Source organism: Ornithorhynchus anatinus, chromosome 15 (genome assembly GCF_004115215.2).
Source record: "Ornithorhynchus anatinus isolate Pmale09 chromosome 15, mOrnAna1.pri.v4, whole genome shotgun sequence".
NCBI lineage: Eukaryota > Metazoa > Chordata > Mammalia > Monotremata > Ornithorhynchidae > Ornithorhynchus > Ornithorhynchus anatinus.
This window is the reverse complement of record NC_041742.1, coordinates 15,047,864-15,070,727: the sequence shown is the minus strand read 5'-3', so window position 1 is coordinate 15,070,727 and position 22,864 is coordinate 15,047,864. Positions and strand designations below refer to the sequence as shown.

The following is a 22,864-nucleotide window of genomic DNA, read 5'->3' as shown; positions in this document are numbered from 1 at the left end:
CCCCCCCCAACCCCCCGCCCCCCCCCCCGGCTTCGTCCTAACCCAGCCCGCCGCCCCCCGTGCGGGGCAGGAGTCGTGGCGGGTGAGGGAGGCACCCCGATGAAAGAATCCCCGCTCCCGGGGCAGGCGAGCGGGCCGAGCCCCTGCCCCGGGGCGGTTAGCCGGGGCGTCCGCCGGGGAGAGATCCCGGCCGAGGTTGGCCAAGGGCTGCCGGCGTTGGGCCTCCTCGTGCCCGGCCCCTCCCCGGCATCCCCCGCGCCGATGGAGCGCAGCCCCCATCCCCCCGGCGTGCTCAGAGGAGCTCCCCTCGCCCAACTCTGACGAGTTGGCGGCCCGCAGAGGCTTTTCCCTCGGCCCCGCGGGCCGTGGCCCGCGTTCTGTCCGTTTCCGCCGGAGCCCTTTTTGCTCCCGGGGAATGGGGCTACCGGTCAGGTAAAACCCTCAACGGGGCGGCCCCTCCGGAGACACCCCCCCCCCCCCCCGGGCACCCTCATCCCAGCGTTTGTCCGTTCTTTGAGAAAAAAAAAAAAAATAAAAGTTTTCTAGGAAAATCGATTCTGCCTGAGCCGGGGGTCCCCGGGATCGGGCGGGAAACTGAGTCGGGGCCTCGTGTGAGGCGGGGTCGCGCGCCCCGGGGGAGTTGTGGACTCGGGCGGGCGCCCGCGGGCTGCCCCCGGTTTGATTTCCCAGCGGGGAGGGGGGCGGGGGGGCACCGTCCGGACCCCAAACCCACCAGTCCGCCCCCTCCCGCCCGCGAGCCGACACCCCCCGCCCGGACCGGGGCCTCGTCTCCACGTGGCTCCGCTTTCCGCGAAGCGTTGGTCTCGACGGAGGGAGGCGGTGATGCCCCACCCCCCCCCCGCCTCCGCCCCCACACCCCGGGTGACGTCGGTGCTTTCGCCCCAAACCCGAGCCGGCCCCCCCCCCCCCAATCCCCTAAATATTTCCTAATTGAACGATGGGCCACTTCCCTCATAGCGGTTTAATAGATGAACTCATCTGTGCCAGCTTCACATTTCAGATTAAAATTCCTTCATCCCGAAAGCAGCATTATCAGGTTGTTGGAGGCTGTTTTCAAACCCCGGTTTTGAATAGCAGCGGCTCTGCATTAATTTAACCACTAAGCTAATAAGTAGGTTTCGTTTTGTTATGCTAAGCTTTATTGCTTTTCTTTTGATCAGAATGGTGTTGTTGAGCAAAGCAGCAGACAAGGCATTCTTTGATGAGGGAATTAGCGTTCTATTCTTCCTCTATTATTCATAGCACAGTAGAATATGTAAGTACCTGAGGGTGTCAAAGGAGAGCAGGCTCTATTGCAAAGTGTTCGCCTTGTTTCTCTCAATAGCTGACTATGAGATGATAAACCGCTTAATACACCGCACTAATTGGATGAGAGGAAAAAGAGATGGGAATTAAGGCGAGGCAAAAGGAGAGAGTGCTACCAGCCTTCATTCACTCTTTTACGACTCGAGCAGCCTCAAAGGAGGCACAAGCTTTCTATAAGCAGACTGGAGGTTTTGTGCGGAGATAAAATGAACCCGTTAGCGGATTGAAGTAATACACTAATTATCGCACAGTATAAATACCGCTACCGGTTTTATAACAGGGAGGTAAACTTCTTTTGAGAAGGTTATAGGATTGCTCGGCAGCGGTGTCGCTCCCGAGAAGGATTAACGAAAATCGCTGCTTGGGGGAGTCGGGGTCCTGGCTCCTACGAAGATTTCCGGGGAGCGAGCGGAAAAATCGGCCGAGCGGCATTCCTCCGGGCGGGATCGGGTCGGGCTTCCCCTCTCCCGAAAGTTATCGTAGAAAAAGATGTCTCGGAGCGCGACTCGCCGACATCCCGGGGGGGTGGGGGACGGATGCGGTTCTCCGGGCGCGAGCGGCGGCCGGGTTTTCGGGGGGCCGTCTTTTCGTCGCGGGATGGCGTTGGCAGTTACGCGGCGGAATCGTGGGTCGCAGATGATTTATCACGCTTTTATTTTTATCGTCGCTTTAGCCGGCCCGGGGGGTGGGGTGGAGACCCTGCGCTCAGGCGCCCAGACGGGATGTGTACCCGCACACACACACGCTCGCGCACACACTCGCCCCGACTCCCTTGTCCAGCGGCGCGGCCCAACCTTTCTCCCTGTATTTCCCGGGAGGTCCGGTCCACCGAGGATGACTTGGGGTACCGGGGCGGGGGGCCTGCCCCTAGGTGGGCTCGGGCTGGAAGGCCCTCCCCTCCCCGGGGCAACGGGATGGGGGGTCCCCCAAAGCAGCAGACCCCCGGGGAGCTCCCTGACATTTGGGGGAGGGGAGAGAGTGTCCCCCCAGGTGCGCCCCAGTGGCTCCATCCAGACGTCCCCCCCGGCACTGAGCCGGCCGGAGGGTTCAAAGACCCCCCGAGGGTTTGTGCGGGGGGGCCGGGACCGGGCTGGGGGTCAGGGGGTCGGGGGGCGTGGCCAGCCGGAGAGGAGAGCCGTGGAGGGGGGGGGCGGGGGACGGACCCCAGGATTAGGGATTTTGGAAAACAAGGCGGCGGCGCCCATCGGCCGTGGAAAACGTAAATCCCCGGAGGTCGTTTCACGCAATCTGCCTCCGGTTCCATGGAAGGGTCCAAGGGGGGAGGGGAAACTGAGTCAGGAGAGAGTGGAGGACGAAGGGTGGGTGGTGGATTTGGGCTCGCGCCGCCCGATCGGCAGCCCGGGCCCACTCAACCGGACGGACAAACGGAATAATAGTAATAGTAATGACGATATACGTAAAGCGCTCACCGTGTTGCCCCAACACTCTTCTCAGCGCCGGGGTGGATACACGGTCAGACAGCCAGACGGACGAGGGAAGGCGGCGGTGGACCGCCGTTGCCCCGCCACCGATTGGATGCCAAGATGCCCGGGGATCGAGCAAGCGCTCTGTCCGAGGCGGGCAGAGGGAGAAGGGAAGCACCGGGGCTTTAGCGGCAAGACCCCCCCCCCCCGCCCGGGCTTGGGAGTCCCAGGACCCGGGTCCTAATCCCGGCTCCGCCGCCTGCCCGCCCGCCGTGTGACCTCGGGCGAGCCGCTGAACTTGTCTAGGCCTCAGTGACCTCCTGTGGAAGATGGGCATCAAAACGGTGAGCCCCCCGTGGGACTACCTGATGACCTCCTCTCGGCTCCAGCCCTTAGGACCGTGCTGGGCCCGTAGTAAGCGCTTACCAGATGATGTCATTATTACGACGATTATCATCATGGAGGGTTTGGGCCTTGGCCCGTAGGGACAAGGCCAGAGACGGGTCATTAGGCCAAGTCTCCTCGCCCGTGTCTCTGTCTCTCTGATTTACTAATCCCCCACCCCCCACGCACACACAGAGACACACACGGAGACACACACGGAATCGCAGTCGCGTAGACGCCCACGGCCGCGCGTCCCGCCGTCTGGACGCGCGTCGCTCAAGCGGCCCCGCCGCGGAATGCCGATCCGGGTCCCTCCCCGCCACCTCCCCTTCCCCGCGAGATGCGCCTTCCGCCCTGGCCTCTGTCGAACATATAGGGAGTTTTCGGCCGTCGTTTTCGTTTCCGTTTTTATTTTCCGAGCGTGGCACTTCTCCTCTCGAGGGAGAGCGGGGACACGAACAACAAGACACAGAAAGTACCGTACCATCGCCTCTCGGAAGGTTTCCGCCACCTCTACAGTCATAATAAGTTAAATAAAGGGTTCGTGTGTACATAAATAGTCGTCTAGGAGCCCCGGCGTCTCTACAACACGGTAAGGATCTACAGTCGGACAGACTTTTACAACGCTACACGGAGTGCAATCGTTTTATAACCTTTCAAATATACAAAGCTCTGTTCTTTTTTTTTTTTTCTTTTATAACAACGGTATGTACATCATCGATCATCACAGTTTCAGTGACCTCGACGGTCCATCTGCTAGCAGTGTGTTTCCCTTTGGTCTGGTAGAAAAACCTCGGTTGGCGGAGCGACGGGGGAGCGGGACGAGCTTCTCCCGTCTCCCCCTCTGCCTTCTAAGTGCACTGGGTCGGGTTTCCCTTCCGCGGGCGGGAGAGGGGGCGCACTCTGTCGAGGACCGGGGGCGGGGGCGGGGAGGGTGGGGAGGGGAGGTGAAGCAGGGACGCTCAGCAAGTAGTCAGCGGGGGCGGGCGCCGCGGCGGCGGCGGCGGCGGCGGCAGGGGGCGCTGTGGGGCGGCGCGGGTCCTCTGCTTCCATTTGGTCTCGCTGGGGGGCGCTGCGGAGCCGGGGGGGGCCTAGCAGACCTCCTTCCCGGCGCCGCCGCCAGGGGGCACGATGTTGAGCTGGGTGAGCTGGGCCGCGTGCTCCTTGGCCTTGAGGCGCAGGGCGGCGATGCTGGAGGCGCGGCGGTCGGCGGCGGCGGCGGCGGCCGGGTCCGACAGCGCCCCCTGCGGGCCCGCCGCGCCCTCGCCCGACGGCCCCGACGGCGGCCGCAGCAGCGCCGCCGCCGCCGCCGCCGCCGCCGCCGCCGCCGCCGCCGTCGTCGTCGTCGTCGTCGTCGTCGTCGTCCCCGTCCCCACGCCGCCGCCACCGCCCAGCGGGCCCATGGTGGAGAACAGCCTGCGGACGACCCGGACACCGGACACCGTCAGGACCGCGCCGGGGGGACTCGCCACCGCTCGACGCCCGGGAAGGGGGTCGGGGATCGGGGATCGGGGAGGGACCGGGGGCCAGGCGGGGTCCGGGCCCCAGTCGGGGCCCGGGGCGGGAGCCGGGAGAGACCGGAGTCGAGGCTACGGTCGGGACCGGGGGCGAGACGGGGTCGGGGCCCGAGTCGGGGCCCGGGGCGGGAGCCGGCCGAGGCCAGAGTCGGGGCCGGGGTCAGGATCGGGGGCGAGGCGGGGTCGGGGCCCGAGTCGGGGCCCGGGGCGGGAGCCGGTCGAGGCCAGAGTCCGGGCCGGGGTCAGGATCGGGGGCGAGGCGGGGTCGGGGCCCGAGTCGGGGCGAGGGGCGGGACTCGGTCGGAACCAGAGTCGAGGCTACGGTCGGGACCGGGGCCGAGACGAGGTCGAGGCCCGAGTCGGGGCCGGGGGCGGGATCGGGGGCGAGGCGGGGTCGGGGCCTGAGTCGGGGCGAGGGGCGGCAGCCGATCGAGACCACAGTCGAGGCTCGGGTCAAGACCGGGGGTGAAGTGGGGTCGAGGCCTTAATCGGCGCTCAGGTCGGGACCGGAGGGGAGATGGGGTCCAGGCCCGAGTCGAGGCTCGGGACAGGATCGGGTCAAGTCCAGAGTCAGGGATCCGGTCAGGATCGGGGGCGAGATCGGCTCAAGGCCAGAGTCGGGGCTCGGGGCAGGATCGGGTCAAGACCAGAGTCAGGGCTCCGGGCGGGGCAGGATCGGGGGCGGGACAGGCCTAGGCCTGGACCGAGACCAGAGTCAGGATTGGGTTCGGGACCGGGGGCAAGATCGGGTCAAGGTCACAGTCAGGGTTCGGGTCAGGACCGGGGCAAGCCCAGAGTCAGGGCTCAGGTCAGGGCCGGGTCGAAACCGGAGTCGGGACTCGGGTCAGGACGGCCCAGGACCGGGTCAAACCCAGAGTTGGGGCCCGGGTCAAGGCCGGAGTCAGAACCGGGTCAGAAGTGGGGTCAGGACCGGATCAGGGGTCGCCGGGACCTTTCGGGAAGCCCCCCGCCCCCACTGTGGGCCTAATTCCCTGGCCAGGCCTAGACCAGGGCCAAACGCCCAGACCACTGGACCCTGGGATCTGTCTCTCTCTTTCCCTCACAAACATACACACACACACACACGCGCCCCCCCCCCCCAACTCCCAACTCCCCCGGGGGTGGCCAATGAAGTCCCCACATCAGAGCTGGGAGAAGCCGGGCCGAAAGACCCCGGGCCTCCCTCTAGCCCCGACACCCCCGTCCCCCCCGAAAGCCCGACCCCGGGGGTGCCCCCCTCCACCCCATCCCCCTCCCCTCCCCCCACCGGACCCCCAAAATGCGGCCGTGGGCGACGGAGCCCCTCCGCCCGGTCGCCCCGCCTCGGCCACCCGCAACCCCGGCCCCATTTTAATCCCGCCACCCCCATCCCGGCGGTGTTTCGGGCCATTTCCCAATTCTCTAACGCTGCCCGAGCACGGACAGAGTGTGAAATCAGATGTGCAAGGGCCGGGGGGAGGGGGCTGCAGCACCCCCCCCGGGCCCCATTAGGGAAATCGAGTCACCGACCACAGTCGGATGCACAAACTGTTTAATCTTTACGGGCCCGTGCTAAGAAACTAATTCTACGGGGAAGGGGGTGTCGGGCTCGTTGGGTTTTGTTGTTTTTTTTTTTTCTGTTTCCCACCCCCTCTCTGCCTCTCTTTTAATTTTCCTCCCTGAGCTGATTTCTGCTCAGCTGGGTGAATCTATTATTTCTTTGTTCTTCCCCAGAGGGATCTCCGCAGTTCCACTCGGTTTTATTTTCCCCGCACTCTCCAACTTCAAACCGTCTTCCACGGCCTCTTTGTCTGGGCGATTAACTAGAGGCGTCTACTTCATCCTTGGAGAAAGGGCGCGCTAACGGGAGGCGAGTGGTTGCTCGGATTTCGTTGTCTCCTGTCGCGCCCCCCTCCCCGCCCCCCGTCGGATTCATCAGGTGGGAAACCGAGTCAGGCGACAAGCAGGAGCGCGAGGAGCGAGTTGCGGAATTCCCGAGGAATTCCTCGCCTCCTCTGGGATGCGGGCGCCTCCCTCCCTCCCGCTCCCCCTACATTTCCAGATTGTGACCCCCCCCACCCCAAAACACACACACACACTCACACACACAGAGAGAGAGAGTTTCAATTCCCACCTAGGAATGCTCTCCCAGCGCCTAGAACAGTGCTCCGCACACAGTAAGCCCTAAAGCAATCCCGGTCCCCCCCCGGTTAGGTGGTGTCCGGGCTGGGGGGCGATGGGGGTGGGGGGACGATTTCCCGGGATGGGGGACTGTCCAAGACTCCCCCTCCTCGCCCCCCTTGACTCTGGGGGGTGTAGCGGGCGTCCTGCCCATCACTTGAACCCGGTACCCGGGGCAACCTCTCGCCCTCAATTGGCTTTGCCCAAAAGGCGGCTCTGAGAGCCAACCCCACCCACCCCCCCACCCTGCCCGGTCCCTTACCACCCCCCGCCCGCCGCTCCTTCCCGGCTCCGCCCCCCAAACGGGGGGAGGGAGAGCGAGGGGGCCTAGAAATGGCTGTGGGGTGCGAGCGGGGGGTGGGTGGGAGTGGGAGGCCGCGGACGGACGGGGGAGAGGGTGGGGGGCTGGAAACGGGGAGGGGGAGCGAGTAGGGGGTGGGGAGGGGGAGACTGGATGGGGAGGGGGGCGACTGGGGGGCTGGAGCGGATTCTGGGGTGTGAGCGGGGGGTGGGGGGTGAGGGGGAGTCTATGGATGGACAGGGGGGAGGTTGCGAGGGCCGGAGCCGGGTGTGGGGTGTGAGCGGGAGATGGTGTGCGTGGGAGTCCGCGGAGGGCCAGAGGGGGGGGGGCTGTCTGGAGCCGGTTGTGGGGTGTGAGCGGGGGATGGTGTGCGTGGGAGTCCGCGGACGGACAGCAGGCAGGTGGCGGGGGCCGGAGCCGCTTTGGGGGCGGGAGCGGGGGCCGGGGGTGTGCGGGGGTCCGTGGAGGGCCAGGGGGTGAGGGGTGGGGGGGTCTGGAGCCGGTTGTGGGGTGCGAGCGGGGGCCGGGTGTGCGTGGAAGTCCGTGGAGGGCCAGGGGGTGAGGGGGGGGGTCTGGAGCCGGCCGTGGGGTGCGAGCGGGGGCCGGGTGTGCGTGGAAGTCCGTGGAGGGCCAGGGGGTGAGGGGGGGGGTCTGGAGCCGGCCGTGGGGTGCGAGCGGGGGCCGGGTGTGCGTGGAAGTCCGTGGAGGGCCAGGGGGTGAGGGGGGGTGGGTCTGGAGCCGGCCGTGGGGTGCGAGCGGGGGCCGGGTGTGCTTGGGGGTCCGTGGAGGGCCAGCGGGGAGGGGCCCGGGGGCGTTTACCTTCCGAAGGCGGGGCTGATGAAGGCGGGGTGCCTGAAGACGGCGGCGCCCAGGAAAGTGCCGAGGCCCAGGGGGGTCCCGGCGGGCGAGGCCGGGCCCGGTCCGGCCCCCGCCCCTCCTCCCGCTCCGGGCCCGGCTCCGGGGGCGGGGGGCGGCGGCGGCGGCGGCGGGGGCAGCCCCGACAGCCCCGACAGCCCCGACAGGCCCGACAGGCCCGACAGGCCCGACAGCCCCGACAGGCCGGCGGCGGCGGCGGCGGCGGCGGCGGCGGCCCAGGCGGAGTCGAGGGCGGGGTGGTGATGGTGCGGGTGGTGCGGGTGGTGGTGCGGGTGGTGGGGGGCGGCGGGGAAGGGTCCGGCGTCCAGGTAGGGGCCCAGGGGGTGCCCCGCCGCCAGGGGCCCCGGGAAGGCCAGGCCGCCGCCGTGCGGGGGGGCCCCCGCCTTCTCTCGCTTGCGCCACTTGGCCCGCCGGTTCTGGAACCACACCTGGGGAGACCGAAGGGCACAGGGCAGCCCCGGGCCCTGGCGAACCCAGGCCCACCCCCCGAAATCGGCCCGACCCCCCCCCCCCCCGCCTCGGAGGGGGCACAGAGGGAGCGCTCCGCGATGACCCCTCCTCAGCGTGATCAGGGTGATGGTCATCGTGGCATCCTCGTGCCCCCTCCACTGAAATCATCGGAACTATCACCTCGAAACAGGGCCGGGCACAGAGGGAGCGCTCCGCGATGACCCCCCTCATCGTGAGCAGGGTTAGGGTGAGGGTCGTCGTGGCATCCTCGTGCCCCTCTCCACTGAAATCATCGGAACTATCACCTCGAAACAGGGCCGGGCACAGAGCGAGCGCTCCACGATGACCCCCCTCATCGTGAGCAGGGTGATGGTCATCGTGGCATCCTCGTGCCCCTCTCCACTGAAATCATCGGAACTATCACCTCGAAACAGGGCCGGGCACAGAGGGAGCGCTCCGCGATGACCCCCCTCATCGTGATCAGGGTGATGGTCGTCGTGGCATCCTCGTGCCCCCTCCACTGAAATCATCGGAACTATCACCTTGAAACAGTGCTTGGCACAGAGCGAGCGCTCCACGATGACCCCCCTCATCGTGAGCAGGGTGATGGTCGTCGTGGCATCCTCGTGCCCCTCTCCACTGAAATCATCGGAACTATCCTCTCGGGACAGTGCTGGGCACAGAGGGAGCGCTCCGCGATGACCCCCCTCATCGTGAGCAGGGTGATGGTCATCGTGGCATCCTCGTGCCCCTCTCCACTGAAATCATCGGAACTATCCTCTCGGGACAGTGCTGGGCACAGAGCGAGCGCTCCGCGATGACCCCCCTCATCGTGATCAGGGTGATGGTCGTCGTGGCATCCTCGTGCCCCCTCCACTGAAATCATCGGAACTATCACCTTGAAACAGTGCTTGGCACAGAGTGAGCGCTCCACGATGACCCCCCTCATCGTGATCAGGGTGATGGTCGTCGTGGCATCCTCGTGCCCCTCTCCACTGAAATCATCTCGGAACAGTGCTTGGCACAGAGGGAGCGCTCCGCGATGACCCCCCTCATCGTGACTAGGATCATCGTCATCGAGGCCATCGAAACCATCCTCTCGGAACGGTGCTTGGCCCAGAGGGAGCGCTCCGCGATGACCGCCCTCATCGTCATTAGGGTGATCGTCGTCGTGGCCCTCCTCACGCCCCCCCCCCCCAGATCGTCAAAACCGTCCTCTTACGACAGTGCTTGGCACAGAGAGAGCGCGACCACGACCACCACCCTCGGCGTGATTAGGGTCGTCGACAGCGTGGCCATCGAAACCATCCTCTCGGAACGGTGCTTGGCACAGAGGGAGCGCTCCGCGATGACCACCCTCATCGTGATTAGGATGATCGTCGTCGTGGCCATCCTCATGGCCCCCCCCCCCAATAATCAAAACTATCATCTCGGGACAGTGCTTGGCACAGAGTAAGCGCTACCACGACGACCGCCGTCATCGTGATTAGGGTGATCGTCATCGTGGCGTCCTCATGCCCCTTCCTCCGAAATCGTCAAAACCATCATCTCGGCACAGTGCTTGGCACAGAGTAAGCGCTACGCGACGACCGCCGTCATCGTGATTAGGGTGATCGTCATCGTGGCGTCCTCATGCCCCTTCCTCCGAAATCGTCAAAACCATCATCTCGGCACAGTGCTTGGCACAGAGGAAGCGCTACCACGACGACCGCCGTCATCGTGATTAGGGTGATGGTCGTCGTGGCCGTCCTCATGCCCCCCTCTTCCGAAATCACCAAAACTATCCTCTTAGACCAGTGCTGGGCACAGAGTAAGCGCTCCGCGACGACCCCGGTCGTCATGATTATGGTGATCATCATCGTGGCCATCAAAACCGTCCTGTCGGAACGGTGCTGGGCACAGAGTGAGCGCTCCACGACGACCACCCTCCTGGTGATTAAGATGATCATCGTCGTGGCCGTCCTCATGCCCCCCCCGAAGTCATCAAAACTATCATCTCGGGACAGTGCTTGGCACAGAGTCGACGCTCCACGACCACCGCCCTCATCGTGATTAGGACGATCATCATCATTCCCATCATCTCGGAACAGTGCTTGGCACAGAGTGAGCGCTCAACATCTACCATCGTCCTCGTGATTAGGATGATCATGATCATGGCCGGCCTCGTGCCCCTCCCCGCCAAATCACCCAAACCGTCATCTCGGAACAGTGCTGGGCACAGAGTGAGCACGCCACGACTACCGTCGTCAACGCGATCGCGATGATCGTCATCATCGCCATCCTCCTGCTCTCCCCAAATCACCAACACTATCATCTCGGAACAGTGCTGGGCACAGAGTGAGCACTCAACGACTGCCGTCGTCATCGCGATCGCGATGATCGTCATCATCGCCGCCCTCGTGCCCCTCCCCCCGAAATCATCAAAACCGGCGTCTCGGAACGGCGCTTGGCACAGAGTAAGCGCTTAACCAGGACCATCATCATCATCATCATCATTATCACGCTTATCATCATCATCGCCATCTTCGTGCCCCCCCCCACCCCGAAATCATCAAAACCATCATCTTAGAACAGCGCTTGGCACAGAGTAAGCGCTTAACGAATACCATCGCTATTATTATTATTAGTTATTATCATCATCGTGGTCGTCATGCCGCCCCCGGAAATCATCAAAACCATCCTCGTAGAACAGTGCTTGGCACAGAATAAGCGCTTAACGAATACGATCATCATCATCATCATCATGGCATTTCTTAAGCGCTCTCCGGGTGCCAAGCCCTGCTCGACGCGCTGGGGGAGATACCGGGTCGCCAGGTTGTCCCAGGCCAGGCTCGCAGCCTTCGCCCCCATTCGACGGAGGAGGCGACTGAGGCACAGACAAGCGAAGGGACCGGTCCAAGGTCACGCGGCAGACGAGCGGCGGAGCCGGGATTAGAACCCACGTCCTCCGACTCCCGAGCTCCGGGCTCTTGCCACCAAGCCGGATTGCTTGAGGACTGAGGTGGCTCCAAAAATAATGATGATGATGATGATGATGGCATCCGTGAAGCGCTTACTACAGGCCAAGCACTGTTTTAAGCGCCGGGGGGCGTCTATAGATAGGAGGGCATCGGGTTGTCCCGTTGAGCGCTTACTACGGGGCCAAGCACTGTTCTAAGCGCCGGGGGTAATAAGAATAATAACAATGTTGGTATTTGTTAAGCGCTTACTATGTGCAGAGCACTGTTGTAAGCGCTGGGGTAAATACAATACGAGGACATCGGGTTGTCCCTTGGAGCGCTTACTACGGGCCAAGCACTCTTCTAAGCGCTGAGGGTAGATACGACGACATCGGGGTGTCCCGTTGAGCGCTCACTACGGGCCAAGCAGTGTCCTAAGCGCTGGGGGCAGATAGAAGCAAATGGGGCTGGCCCACCTGGGGCTCGCAGCCTCCATCCCCATTTGACAGATGAGGGAACTGAGGCCCCGGGAAGCGAAAACGGCTTGCCCAAGGTCACCCAGCGGACAAGCGCTTAGTCCCAGTGCTCTGCACATAGTAAGCGCTCAATGAATACTGTTGAGTGAACAAGGGGAGGGGTCGGGATTAGAACCCAGCTCCTTCTGACTCCCAGGCCCTGCTGCCTCTTGGGGGAGGGAAGAACCCCCCCCCCCCCCCCGCACCTCGGCCTCTCCCTAGCCCCGACACCCTGGGGAGGGGGGCAATTTTCGGGGCTGATCTTTGACTCCCACTTTTTGGAGCGCAAGGAGGTTGGAGGGAAGGAAGGAAAATCGGTTTTCCCACCTCCCGTTTCGTATAACGTCGAGGGAAGGACGGGATTCCCTCGGAGGGAAGAACTACGAGCCGCCGTCGCCCGCGGCGTTGGGTGTGTGTGGGGGGGTCTTTTAGTCCCGCCCCTCTCCCCCCCCACCAAGCTCGGCCCCCCCCCAAATCCCTCATTCGGGGCGCCGGGAACAATCCCAGAATAATCAGAACCGGCTCCACTCGCCGTTTCCCCCCGTTTCCGCGGCGATTTCGTTGTAAAAAAAAATAATAATTTCCCCTAAAAAAGACAACGACTTTTGGGGGGCTGTTCGCCCTACGCCCTTCCCCGCGTTTTAAGAGCACGAGGTGCCAGCCCGGGGGGGCTGCATGGGGCGGAGAAGCCAGGCCGACGCCAAGGGTACCCCGAAATCTCCGTCCCCCCCACCCCCGGCCGGGAAAATAGAGCCTCGACTCTGTGGGTCTCCAACCCCGAAGGGACCGAGCCTCACGCCTTTCCCCCGGTTCCGAGTTTTCGAAACCGCCCCCCGAGCTTTTCCACTAAACGAACGGGGATGCGACATTAAAAAAAATAATGCTAATAACCCTTCCACGGTGGGGAAGGAAACGGGAGCGGGGGATTCGTCCCACAAATCCCAACGATTTTTAAAAGCCGAGGAATAAAGCCCAGGGATCATGCGGCCTGGGGGATGCGGCAGGGTGCGGGGGCGAGGGAGAAGCGTTTTGGGGTGGGGGGGCGAGAAACAGCCGTATTTTCGATCCGTTTCCTTTAAATCCTAGCCCGGGCTGTGGAAGAAAACGAGAGTCGCGCCTCGGCCGGCGTTTAATTAAATAAATGAATTACAGGGGTAGACGCCCTCAAAGGAAGCCGGGCCCTTCCACAAACCCATCGACTCCCTCGGCTCAACCTCAATTACCAAGAGGCCACTCTCCGTTATTGAATTAATACCTCCGAGCCACCCCCAAAAGGTAAACCGAAGGACTAATAATTCATATTCACTTAATTACATCTTCTCCCGCGAAGGGGGAGGGAGGGGGCGGGCGGAGCTGGGGAGGGGAAGGGGGGGGGGGTCTTTCTTTCTTTCTTTCTAAAAAGTTATTTAACTTTCCCACGACTCCTTCCCCCGAGTCGAAAATACTGATCTGCCGCCCCATCTCTGCCCCACAATGGACAGACGCGTCCACAGAGGGGCGAGGGCCCCCGTCTCCTCCTCAGCCCCCCTCGGATGCAAGAGGCTGTTGTGTATTAAATGAACCATATGGAATTTATTATGCTTTATCAGCGCTCGATTTTTGTGTGGGGGGGTGGTGTTTCTCCGCCCGCCCCCCTCCCCGTCAAGTGATCTGCTCAGCCTCCGAGCCGGAGACATCTGTTTTCTGTTGGCAATCCGGCACCCGACTGTTGATCGTCTCTCGGGTTATGGGCCCCGGGCTGGGAAATGCGCGCCCGAACACACCTTTAATAGCATCGCACTCACCCCCCGATTAGGTCAATGCGGGCTTATCGCTCTCAAAAAATGGGAAATCAAATAGCATTAGCCCCGGCCCGGTTGCGGGCGGAGGGAGGGGGTGGAAATCAAACAGTAGTCCGGCCTGCAAATGGCCTTGTTTGCTCTACCGCTAAGTGGGCTTTTATGGAGCCCCACCGGAGGCTTCATCGCCGCCAAATTCCCGGTCGGAGGGAGCGGGAGGGAGTCGGGACGGGGGTCTCCTCTCCCCCGTCCCCGGAGGCAGGGGAATTCCTCCGTTGGACCCTCCCCCCTCCCCCCGCACCCCGCCTCCTCCTCCGGGCCGCAGGAGGGCTTGCCCTCCTCACTCACCTGCACCCGGGCCTCGGTCAGGTCGAGCCTCATCGCCAGCTCCTCCCTGCGGAGGAAGGACACACAGGGAGGGTGTCTGTGGGGGTCTGTGTGTTTGGGGGGGGGGGGTCCCCCACCCCCCCACCCGGTAGCCCCCCGGAGCCGGGATGGGCAGAACGTCCTGCCTTTGGGGTCGTCCCCTCTGCCGCACGGGCGAGGCCGGGAGAATGGACACACGGACACACATGCACAAGGACACACACGTCCGGACAAACACAAACACACAGAGACGCCAACACCCACGGACACCCGCGCAGCGGGACACACACCCCCGGACACGCCAACACCCACGGACACACATAGCCAAGGAAACACACAGGGACGCAAACGGACGGATAAACACAGACACACCCGGAGACACACACACACACACAGAGACACCCGCCCCTGTGCCCAAGGTGTCAGACCTTCCCCGCGGGAGAAAATTTCCAGGCCGGACGGGAAGGAAGGATCAGACGCGGCGGGGAGGGAGTTCGTACACTCGCCCATTCCACCGTATTTACTGAGCGCTCCCTGTGTGCAGAGCACCGTGCGAAGCGCTGGGGAAGGCCCCGGGCAGCGCTAAGGAGAGACGACCCCTGCCCACAGCGAGCTCAGGTCGGCGGCGGGTAGGGCTCGGCTTCCTCAGTGCCGGCACACTCACACGCTCACAGACACACACTCACAGACACATACACGCACACAGACACACTCACAGACACACACACTCACCCAGACACACACACACACACACGCGCACACACACGGCCCGTTGGCCGGGAAAGGCTTCGCCGCCGGCGGCTCAGCCAAATTATCCTGGAAAAGCCGATGGGTTTTTCCTGCTGGGCCTCTCCAGCCTCTTCCTCCCCTCCTCCCCCTCCTCCTCTTCTTCCTCCTCCTCTTCCTCCCCCGGAACAGCGACCCCTAATCGCCCCCCACCCCCAATTTGGCGACCCCCCCCCCCCGCCATCCCGAAGGAGCAAGGCCTCATCTGGAGCCCGGGTTGCCGCTCCCTGCCGGTCCTTGCCGCCACCCTCAAGCACCTCTGACTCCATGAGGGTGCTACAAACGGGCTCCCGCATCTTGGGGGGCCCAGACCCCCCCAATAGCGCCCCGGACCCCCCCTCCCCAAAAGCAGCCGGGACCCCCGACCCTGGGCCCCGGCTATGGGGCGCAGCCCCCACCTCTATCCGTCCATCCTGCTCCCCTCCCCACCCCAGGAGTCTCAGGAGCCTCCTGAAATTTTATTTTGGGAGGGGGTCCCCGACGGCCCGGGGGGACCCCCCAGCCCCGAGGTGGGGGAGGGGCTGGTTAAAGGGGGTGGGTCCCCCCCGCGCCCTCCCCACCCCCCCGGGGACAGAAGCGCAACCGGCCAGGACGGGCCCTCGGCCGTTGGTTTCCGTCGCTAACCCACCTACCCCCCCACCCCTGACGGCCCCCCCCGACCCCTGACCCCCCGACCCCGGACCAGGGCGCCCACCGGGGGACAGGGCGAGCCTGTGCGGCACCTTGGGCGGACCCTGCGTGCGCGCACGTACTGGACACCGTCGTCAAACGGCCGGCGGCTGGCCGCGGGCCTGGGCGCGGGGGTCGCACACCCCATCCTGGAGGTCCCCCAGAGGGTGTGCGGGACCTTGGGCGGGACGCTGAGCGGGGCCGTTCGCAGGCACTGCACGCCGCCCTCAAAGTCCCGGCGACTGTGTGCGGGACGGTGTGCGGCTGAGCGGCAGCCCCCCAACAACCTCCCCGGCTCCTCCGAATCGGCTCCTGCTTCGACCTTTCCCTTGTCCAAGGGGAAAGGGACGGGCGGGGACACACACACACACGTATTCACACACATATTCACACGCACATATTCACACGCACATATTCACACGCACGCACAGACGCGCACATACACGGTGTCACATACACGGTGTCCCCCTACGGGGAGCTGGCGCGGCCCAGGTGGCTCGGAGTTTTGGGGTGCGGGTAGTCACCGATCGGGACGCAAATTTCCCAATGTGGGCGTGTGTGCGCGAGTGAGTGTGCGTGTGATTGTGTGTACACGCACCACAACCCCAGCCCTGGAAACCTTTTCCTTTCGTTGCGGGACGAGGGCGGGTTTCCCGCGGGGCAGGCCTGGGGACGGATAACCGAGAGCCCCGGACGAGGAGGAGGAAGGTGGAAGGGTGAGGTTGGGGGGGTGGGGGGGTGGGAGAAGCCCCCTGGCTTCCCCTCCCCCACCCCCCGACCGCGAAGTCGTTGTGGGCAGGGACGGTCCCTCTTTCATCATCATTCACTAATAGCGATGGTATTTGTTAAGCGCTGACAACGTGGCAAGCACTGTACTAAACGCTGGGGTGGGAGGAGGGTCATCAGGTTGTCCCACGGGGGGCTCACAGTCCCCCCATTTTCCAGAGGCCCAGAGGAGCGAAGGGACATGCCCAAGGTCACGGTGCTGGACGAGCCGGAGGGCAACCCACGGGCTCCCACTCCCAAGGGCCGGGAGGTTTCTTTCGTGCTGTAGGGGACTCTCCTTAGCGTTTAGTATAATGCTCTGCACACTGGAAGCGCTCGATCGAACGAAGGCCAGAGCGGGTATGGTGTTCAACACGCTCTGCTTCTACCCACCCCAGCGCTTAGTCCAGTGTCCGGCCCCTAGTGAGCGCTTCACAACCAACCCAATTATTATTATTATTATTATTATTAGACACCGTCCTTGAACTCCCGGCGAGTGAGCGCGGGACTAGGCGCAGGTATGCTGTTCGACACGCTCTGCTTGTACCCACCCCAGCGCTTAGTCCAGAGCCTGGCACCTAGTGAGCGCTTCACCACTATCCCAATTCATTTTATTATTATTATTATTATTGGACACCGTCCTCCAAAAGCCCGGCGAGCGAGCGCGGGACGGAGCGGATGTGGTGCTCAACACGTTTTGCCTGTACCCACCCCAGCGCTTAGTCCGGTGCCTGGCACCTAGTGAGCGCTTCACAAATACCCCGATTATTATTTTTACTGTTATTATATTGGACACCGTCCTCCAACTCCCGGCGAGCGTGCGCGGGACTGTGAACGGATATGGTGTTCAACACGCTTTGCCCGTACCCACCGCAGCGCCTAGCCCAGTGCCCGGCACCCAATTATTATTATTATTATTATTATTATTATTTTTAGACACCGTCCTTGAACTCCCGGCGAGCGTGTGCGGGACTGTGCGCGGGACTATGCGCAGGAATGCTGTTGAGCACCCTTTGCCTGTATCCATCCCAGCGCCTAGTCCAGTGTCTGGCACCTAGTGAGCGCTGCACAACGATCCCAATGATTATTTTTATTCTTATTAATGGACACCGTCCTCCAAAGCCCTGCGAGTGTGCGCGGGACTATCAGCGGGTATGGTGTTCAACACGCTTTGCCTCTACCCACCCCAGCGCCTGGTACCTAGTGAGCGCCTCTCAACCCCCCCCCCCCCCAATTATGGTTACTATTAGCGGACACCGTCCTCCGAGTCCCGACGAGCGTGCGCGGGACTATCAGCGGGTACGGTGCTCAACGCGCTTGGCCGGTAATAGTAATTCGGGATTTGTTAAGCGCTTACTATGTGCCAAGCACTGTTCTAAGCGCCGGGTAGATACAATGCCATCAGGTTGTCCCACGTGGGGCTCGCAGTTTTAATCCCCATTTTCCAGATGAGGTGACTGAGGCACAGAGAAGTTAAGTGCACCCACCCCAGGGCCTAGTCCGGTGCCCGGCACCTAGTGAGCGCCTCACGACCACCCCAATTATGATCATTATTAGTGGACACCGACTCCGGGTCCCGGCGAGTGGGTGCGGGACCATCGGCGGGGACGGTGCTCATCGCGCTTTGCCTGTACCCACCCCAGGGCCTAGTCCGGTGCCCGGCACCTAGTGAGCGCCTCACGACCACCTCGTTTCTGATCATTATCAGTGGACACCGTCCTCCGAGTCCCGGCGAGCGTGTGATCGAGAGGGCGGGCCGAAGGACGGGGTCCGGGGGTCCGGGGGGTCCGGGGGTCCGCGGGAGCGGGGGGGGGGGGGTCCCTACCTGGTGAAGACGTCGGGGTAGTGGGTCTTCTGGAAGGCCCGCTCCAGCTCTTCCAGCTGGTAGCTGGTGAAGGTGGTCCGGTAGCGCCGCTGCTTGCGCTTCAGCAGCCCTTCCTCGGAGTCGCTGCCCGCCGACAGGCAGATGCCATCCTCGCCCTCGTCCTTGCCCTCGGCCTCCTCGGGGGCCGGCGGCGGGGGCGGGGGCAGCAGCAGCAGAGGCCCCTCCCGGGGGGACCCGTCCCCGGGCTGCCCGGAGGAGGAGGACGAGGAGGAGGAGGAGGAGGAGGACGGCAGGGCGGCGGGGGAGGCCAAGGCCGGGGCCGCGGAGGATGGCAAGGCGGCGGAGGAGGCCGGGGAGGCCGGTCCTGGGCCTCTCCTTGGGGGCTGGGCCAGGGTCCCCCCGCCTCGCTCCAGCAGCAGCCCCTCCTCGTCCTCGTCCAGCAGCAGCTCCTCCTCGTCCTCCTCGTCGTCGTCGTCGTCCTCGTCGTCGTCGTCGTCGTCGTCGTCGTCCTCCTCCTCCAGCAGGTCCTCCTCGTCCTCCTCCGGCCCGGCCGGGCCTCCCAGCGGGTCGAGGGCCGGGGGCGGCGGGACGAAGGTGGCCCCGTTTTCCCGGTAGGACTTGGTGCGGCTGATGCTGACCTGCGGCGCCTGGCTGATCTTCAGCGTGTCCTCCGGCCTCTCCCCCGGCCTCGACGGGGGCGGCGGGGGCGGGGGCGGGGGCGGCTCCCCCCGGGGACCCCCGACCCCCGACCCCGGGACCAGCCGACCCCCGCCGGGGCCGTAGAGGCGCCGCAGTTTGGGGGGCAGGTGGAGCTCGGCCTCGAACGGGGGGCTGCCTCCCTTCGGGGAACCTGCTGGAGGAGGACGAGGAGGAGAGGAGGAGGGGAGGGAGAGACGGACGGTCAGCCCCTGCCCCCGCACCAAGAGCCGCCCGGCCTCCCTCCCGGCCTCCCGGCCTCCCGGCCTCCAGGCCTCCCGGCCTCCCGGTCCCGGGGACGAAGGGGTCTCCTCCGGCCTCGCCCTCAGGGGCCTCCCACTAAAGGGGGTCCGGGGCAGGGGCTCCACGGGCCCCCAGATCCGCTCCCCGCCCTCCTCGGGGCGGGGGGGACATCGAGGCCCGGAGCCTCCCAGGACCGGCTCCGACCCAAGTCCGGCCCGCCCGCGGACGTGCAAATAAGGCAAGGAGGGGTGGGGTGGGGGTGAGGGGGTGTATCGGGGGGGAAAGCGGGGGTGCCCTGGTCCGGCCCAGGGTCTCCGGGGGCTTTCAGCCCTGGGGGAGCGCGGCTGCCCCCTCGGGAGCCGGGGGCAGTTGTCCTGGAGCGCGGGGCCGACCGGGTTTGGACCCGAGGAGGGCGGTCTGGGGGAAGAGGGAGAGCCGGTCCTGGACCTACCCTGGCCGTCCTGGGTCCTGGAGGACCCCCGCCCTTCTCCCCCCCCCCCCAAAAAGAATAATCGGGGGGGGGGGGTCGACCTCGACTCCCTCCAAAAAAGAATAACGGGTCGACCTCGCCCCCGGCCTCTCCGTCCCCCTCGCTCCATCCCGCGTCCAACCGAGCGACCACCCCCGGGATGGTCCTTAGAGGGCACGGCCCCAGCCGCCCCCCCCCTCACCCCAGGATGCCCCTAAAATGCCCATCACGGCCCCATCTCCAGTCTCCCCCCCTCGCCCCCCCAATCCGGGGTCGCCTCTCTCACCTGGCAGGGCCTTGTCCGGGTCCGGGCGAGCGGACAGGGCCGGGGGCAACCTCATTTTACAGGGACTCCTGCGGCCCAGGATGCTGTCTATGCAGTAGGACGAGAGCAGAGTTGGAGATTTACTGGGGCACTGGGGCCGGTCGGGGCAGCTGTCCTCCTGGTACTGGTTGCTGCTCATGGTCGTCGACCCCCCCCACCCGCCCCACCCCCACCCCCCACCCCCCCGAACCCCCTGTCCCGGGAGCTCCGGGCCTCCCGGCTCCGGCCGGCCTCGAAGGACGGGGTCCCGGAGGGCTTCCGGGTGGAGGGGCCCGGGCGAGGCCGGTCCCGGCGGTCGTCCTCTCTGTCTCTGGTTCCCCTCCCCCCCCCCCGGCCCCCTCCGGCGGCTATCACACTGCCGCCCCCCTCTCTCCTCCGGACCCCGGGAACGAGTGCACTGAGCGACCCGTGCGGGGCGCTCCGGGGTCCCTTACCGCCACGTGCTCGGAGCCGCCCTCCGATTGGTCGCCGCCGGGGTCTGGGGGGGAAAGGGGGAGAGCCCGGGATGCTCACAAATCCCGGAGCGGATCGTCCGCTCGGGGATCCGCACTCCCCTCCCTCCCCACCCCCCACCCCCCCCAACCGGGCCAGGACGACGACAAGGCACCACCGGGCCGGGGCCGGGCCATTCTCTTCCTCCTCTGCTTCTCTCATCATCGTATCAGGGAAACCCTTCCTGAGGGCCGGACACTGGACTGAGCGCTGGGGGCGGGGGGACAGGAACAGACAGTCATTCGTAATAAGGCTATCTCTTAAGCGCCCCTCGCCTTCATCTTGATGGTAACGGGGAAGCCCTCACTAGGACTGGACTAAGCGCTGGACGGGGAGAGACAAGCAGATATTCATAATAAGGTTATCTCTTAAGCGCCCCTCGCCTTCATCTTGCTGGTAACGGGGAAGCCCTCACTAGGACTGGACTAAGCGCTGGACGGGGAGATACAAGCAGATATTCATAATAAGGTTATCTCTTAAGCGCCCCTCGCCTTCATCTTGATGGTAACGGGGAAGCCCTCACTAGGACTGGACTAAGCGCTGGACGGGGAGATACAAGCAGATATTCATAATAAGGTTATCTCTTAAGCGCCCCTCGCCTTCATCTTGATGGTAACGGGGAAGCCCTCACTAGGACTGGACTAAGCGCTGGACGGGGAGATACAAGCAGATATTCATAATAAGGTTATCTCTTAAGCGCCCCTCGCCTTCATCTTGATGGTAACGGGGAAGCCCTCACTAGGACTGGACTAAGCGCTGGACGGGGAGATACAAGCAGATATTCATAATAAGGTTATCTCTTAAGCGCCCCTCGCCTTCATCTTGATGGTAACGGGGAAGCCCTCACTAGGACTGGACTAAGCGCTGGACGGGGAGATACAAGCAGATATTCATAATAAGGTTATCTCTTAAGCGCCCCTCGCCTTCATCTTGCTGGTAACGGGGAAGCCCTCACTAGGACTGGACTAAGCGCTGGACGGGGAGATACAAGCAGATATTCATAATAAGGTTATCTCTTAAGCGCCCCTCGCCTTCATCTTGCTGGTAACGGGGAAGCCCTTACTGAGGGCCGGACACTGGACTGAGCGCTGGGGTGGGGGAAAGGAACAGATAGTCATTCGTAATAAGGCTATCTCGTAAGCGCCCCTCGCCTTCATCTTGATGGTAACGGGGAAGCCCTTGCTAGGGGCCAGCACTGGACTAAGCGCTGGACGGGGAGATACAGCAAATATTCATAATAAGACTATCTCTTAAGCGCCCCTCGCCATCATCTTGATGGTAACGGGGAAGCCCTTACTAGGTGTCCGCACTGGACTAAGCGCTGGACGGGGAGACACAAGCAAATATTCATTCATAATAAGGGTATCTCTTAAGCGCCCCTCGTCATGATAATAACGGCGGTATTTGTTAAGCGCTCACTAGGTGCAAAGCACTGTTCTAAGCACGGGGGGATACAAGGCCATCAGGTTGTCGCACGTGGGGCTCACAGTTTTCATCCCCATTTTACAGAGGAGGTCACTGAGGCCCAGAGAAGAGAAGCGACTTGCCCCAAGTCACACAGCCGGCAAGCAGCGGTGCCGGGATTAGAACCCAAGACCTCTGACTCCCAAGCCCGGGCTCTTGCCGCTGAGCCACACTGCTTGTCGTCATCTTGATGATGTCAGGGAAGCCCTTGCTAGGGGCCAGACACTGGACTAAGCGCTGGGGTGGGGGGTAGAAGCAAATATTCATAATAAGGGTATAAATAACAGCGTGGCTCAGTGGAAGGAGCCCGGGCTTAGGCGTCAGAGGTCGTGGGTTCTAATTCCAGCTCTGCCACTTGTCAGCTGTGTGACTTTGGGCGAGTCACTTCTCGGTGCGTCAGTGACCTCATCTGGAAAATGGGGATTAAAACTGTGAGCCCCTCGAGGGACAACCTGATGACCCCGTATCTTCCCCAGCGCTCAGAACAGTGCTCCGCACATAATAAGCGCTTAACAAATACCAACATTATTATTATTATTATTATTAAGCGCCCATCACCATCATCATGATGGTATCAGGGAAGTCCTTACTAGGGGCCAGACACTGGACTAAGCGCTGGGGTGGGGGGGTCGAAGCAAATAATCATTCATAATCAGGGTATCTCTTAAGCGCGCCTTGGGGTGGAGGGAAGCAAATAATCATTCGTGATCATAATAAGGGGAGTCTCTTAAGCGCGACCTGGGGTGGGGAGAAGCAAATAATCATGGATAATAATAATGAGGGTCTCTGTTCAGCGCGTTCCGGGGGAGGATCCAACCAAATAATACCATTAATAACCTTTTGGAGCGCTTATTAAGTGCCAGGAACTAGACTAAGCGCTGGGGTGGAGAGAAGCGAATCATAATGCATAAGAATCATGCTGGTATCTGCTAAGCGCTTACTACGTGCCGGGCACTGGGCTAAACGCTGGGGTGGGTAGACGCGAATAATAATTCCTACTAATAATGACGGTATCTGCCGAGCGCGCGTTGGGGGTGGCCAGAAGGGAGTAATAATTTATACTACTAATGACGGTATCTGCTGAGCGCCCGTCG

At 63.3% G+C, this 22,864-nt stretch overlaps 1 protein-coding gene across 1 annotated transcript; it reads right to left on the bottom strand.

Moving 5' to 3' along the window:
• Window positions 1-4,059: 4,059 nt before the first annotated feature.
• On the bottom strand, window positions 4,060-19,969 carry ARX (aristaless related homeobox). Its single transcript, XM_039914139.1, has 6 exons — window positions 19,776-19,969; window positions 18,082-18,931; window positions 14,019-14,064; window positions 8,177-8,416; window positions 7,932-8,059; window positions 4,060-4,550 (listed from the first exon to the last, which is right to left on the bottom strand). Exons 1-6 carry the CDS (start codon window positions 19,951-19,953, stop codon window positions 4,226-4,228), a joined length of 1,767 nt encoding a protein of 588 aa, XP_039770073.1. The 5' UTR covers window positions 19,954-19,969; the 3' UTR covers window positions 4,060-4,225.
• Between the last annotated feature and the right edge of the window lie 2,895 nt (window positions 19,970-22,864).

Excerpts from the sequence above, each read along its gene's own strand:
- ARX (XM_039914139.1), bottom strand. The coding sequence starts at position 19,953 with ATGAGCAGCAACCAGTACCAGGAGGACAGCTGCCCCGACCGGCCCCAG. Across the intron at positions 14,065-18,081 it reads TACCCCGACGTCTTCACCAG|GGAGGAGCTGGCGATGAGGC; the intron begins GTAGGGACCCCC and ends CTTCCTCCGCAG. Across the intron at positions 8,060-8,176 it reads CCGCCGCCGCCGCCGCCGCC|GGAGCGGGAGGAGGGGCGGG; the intron begins GCCGGCCTGTCG and ends GGAGCCGGGCCC.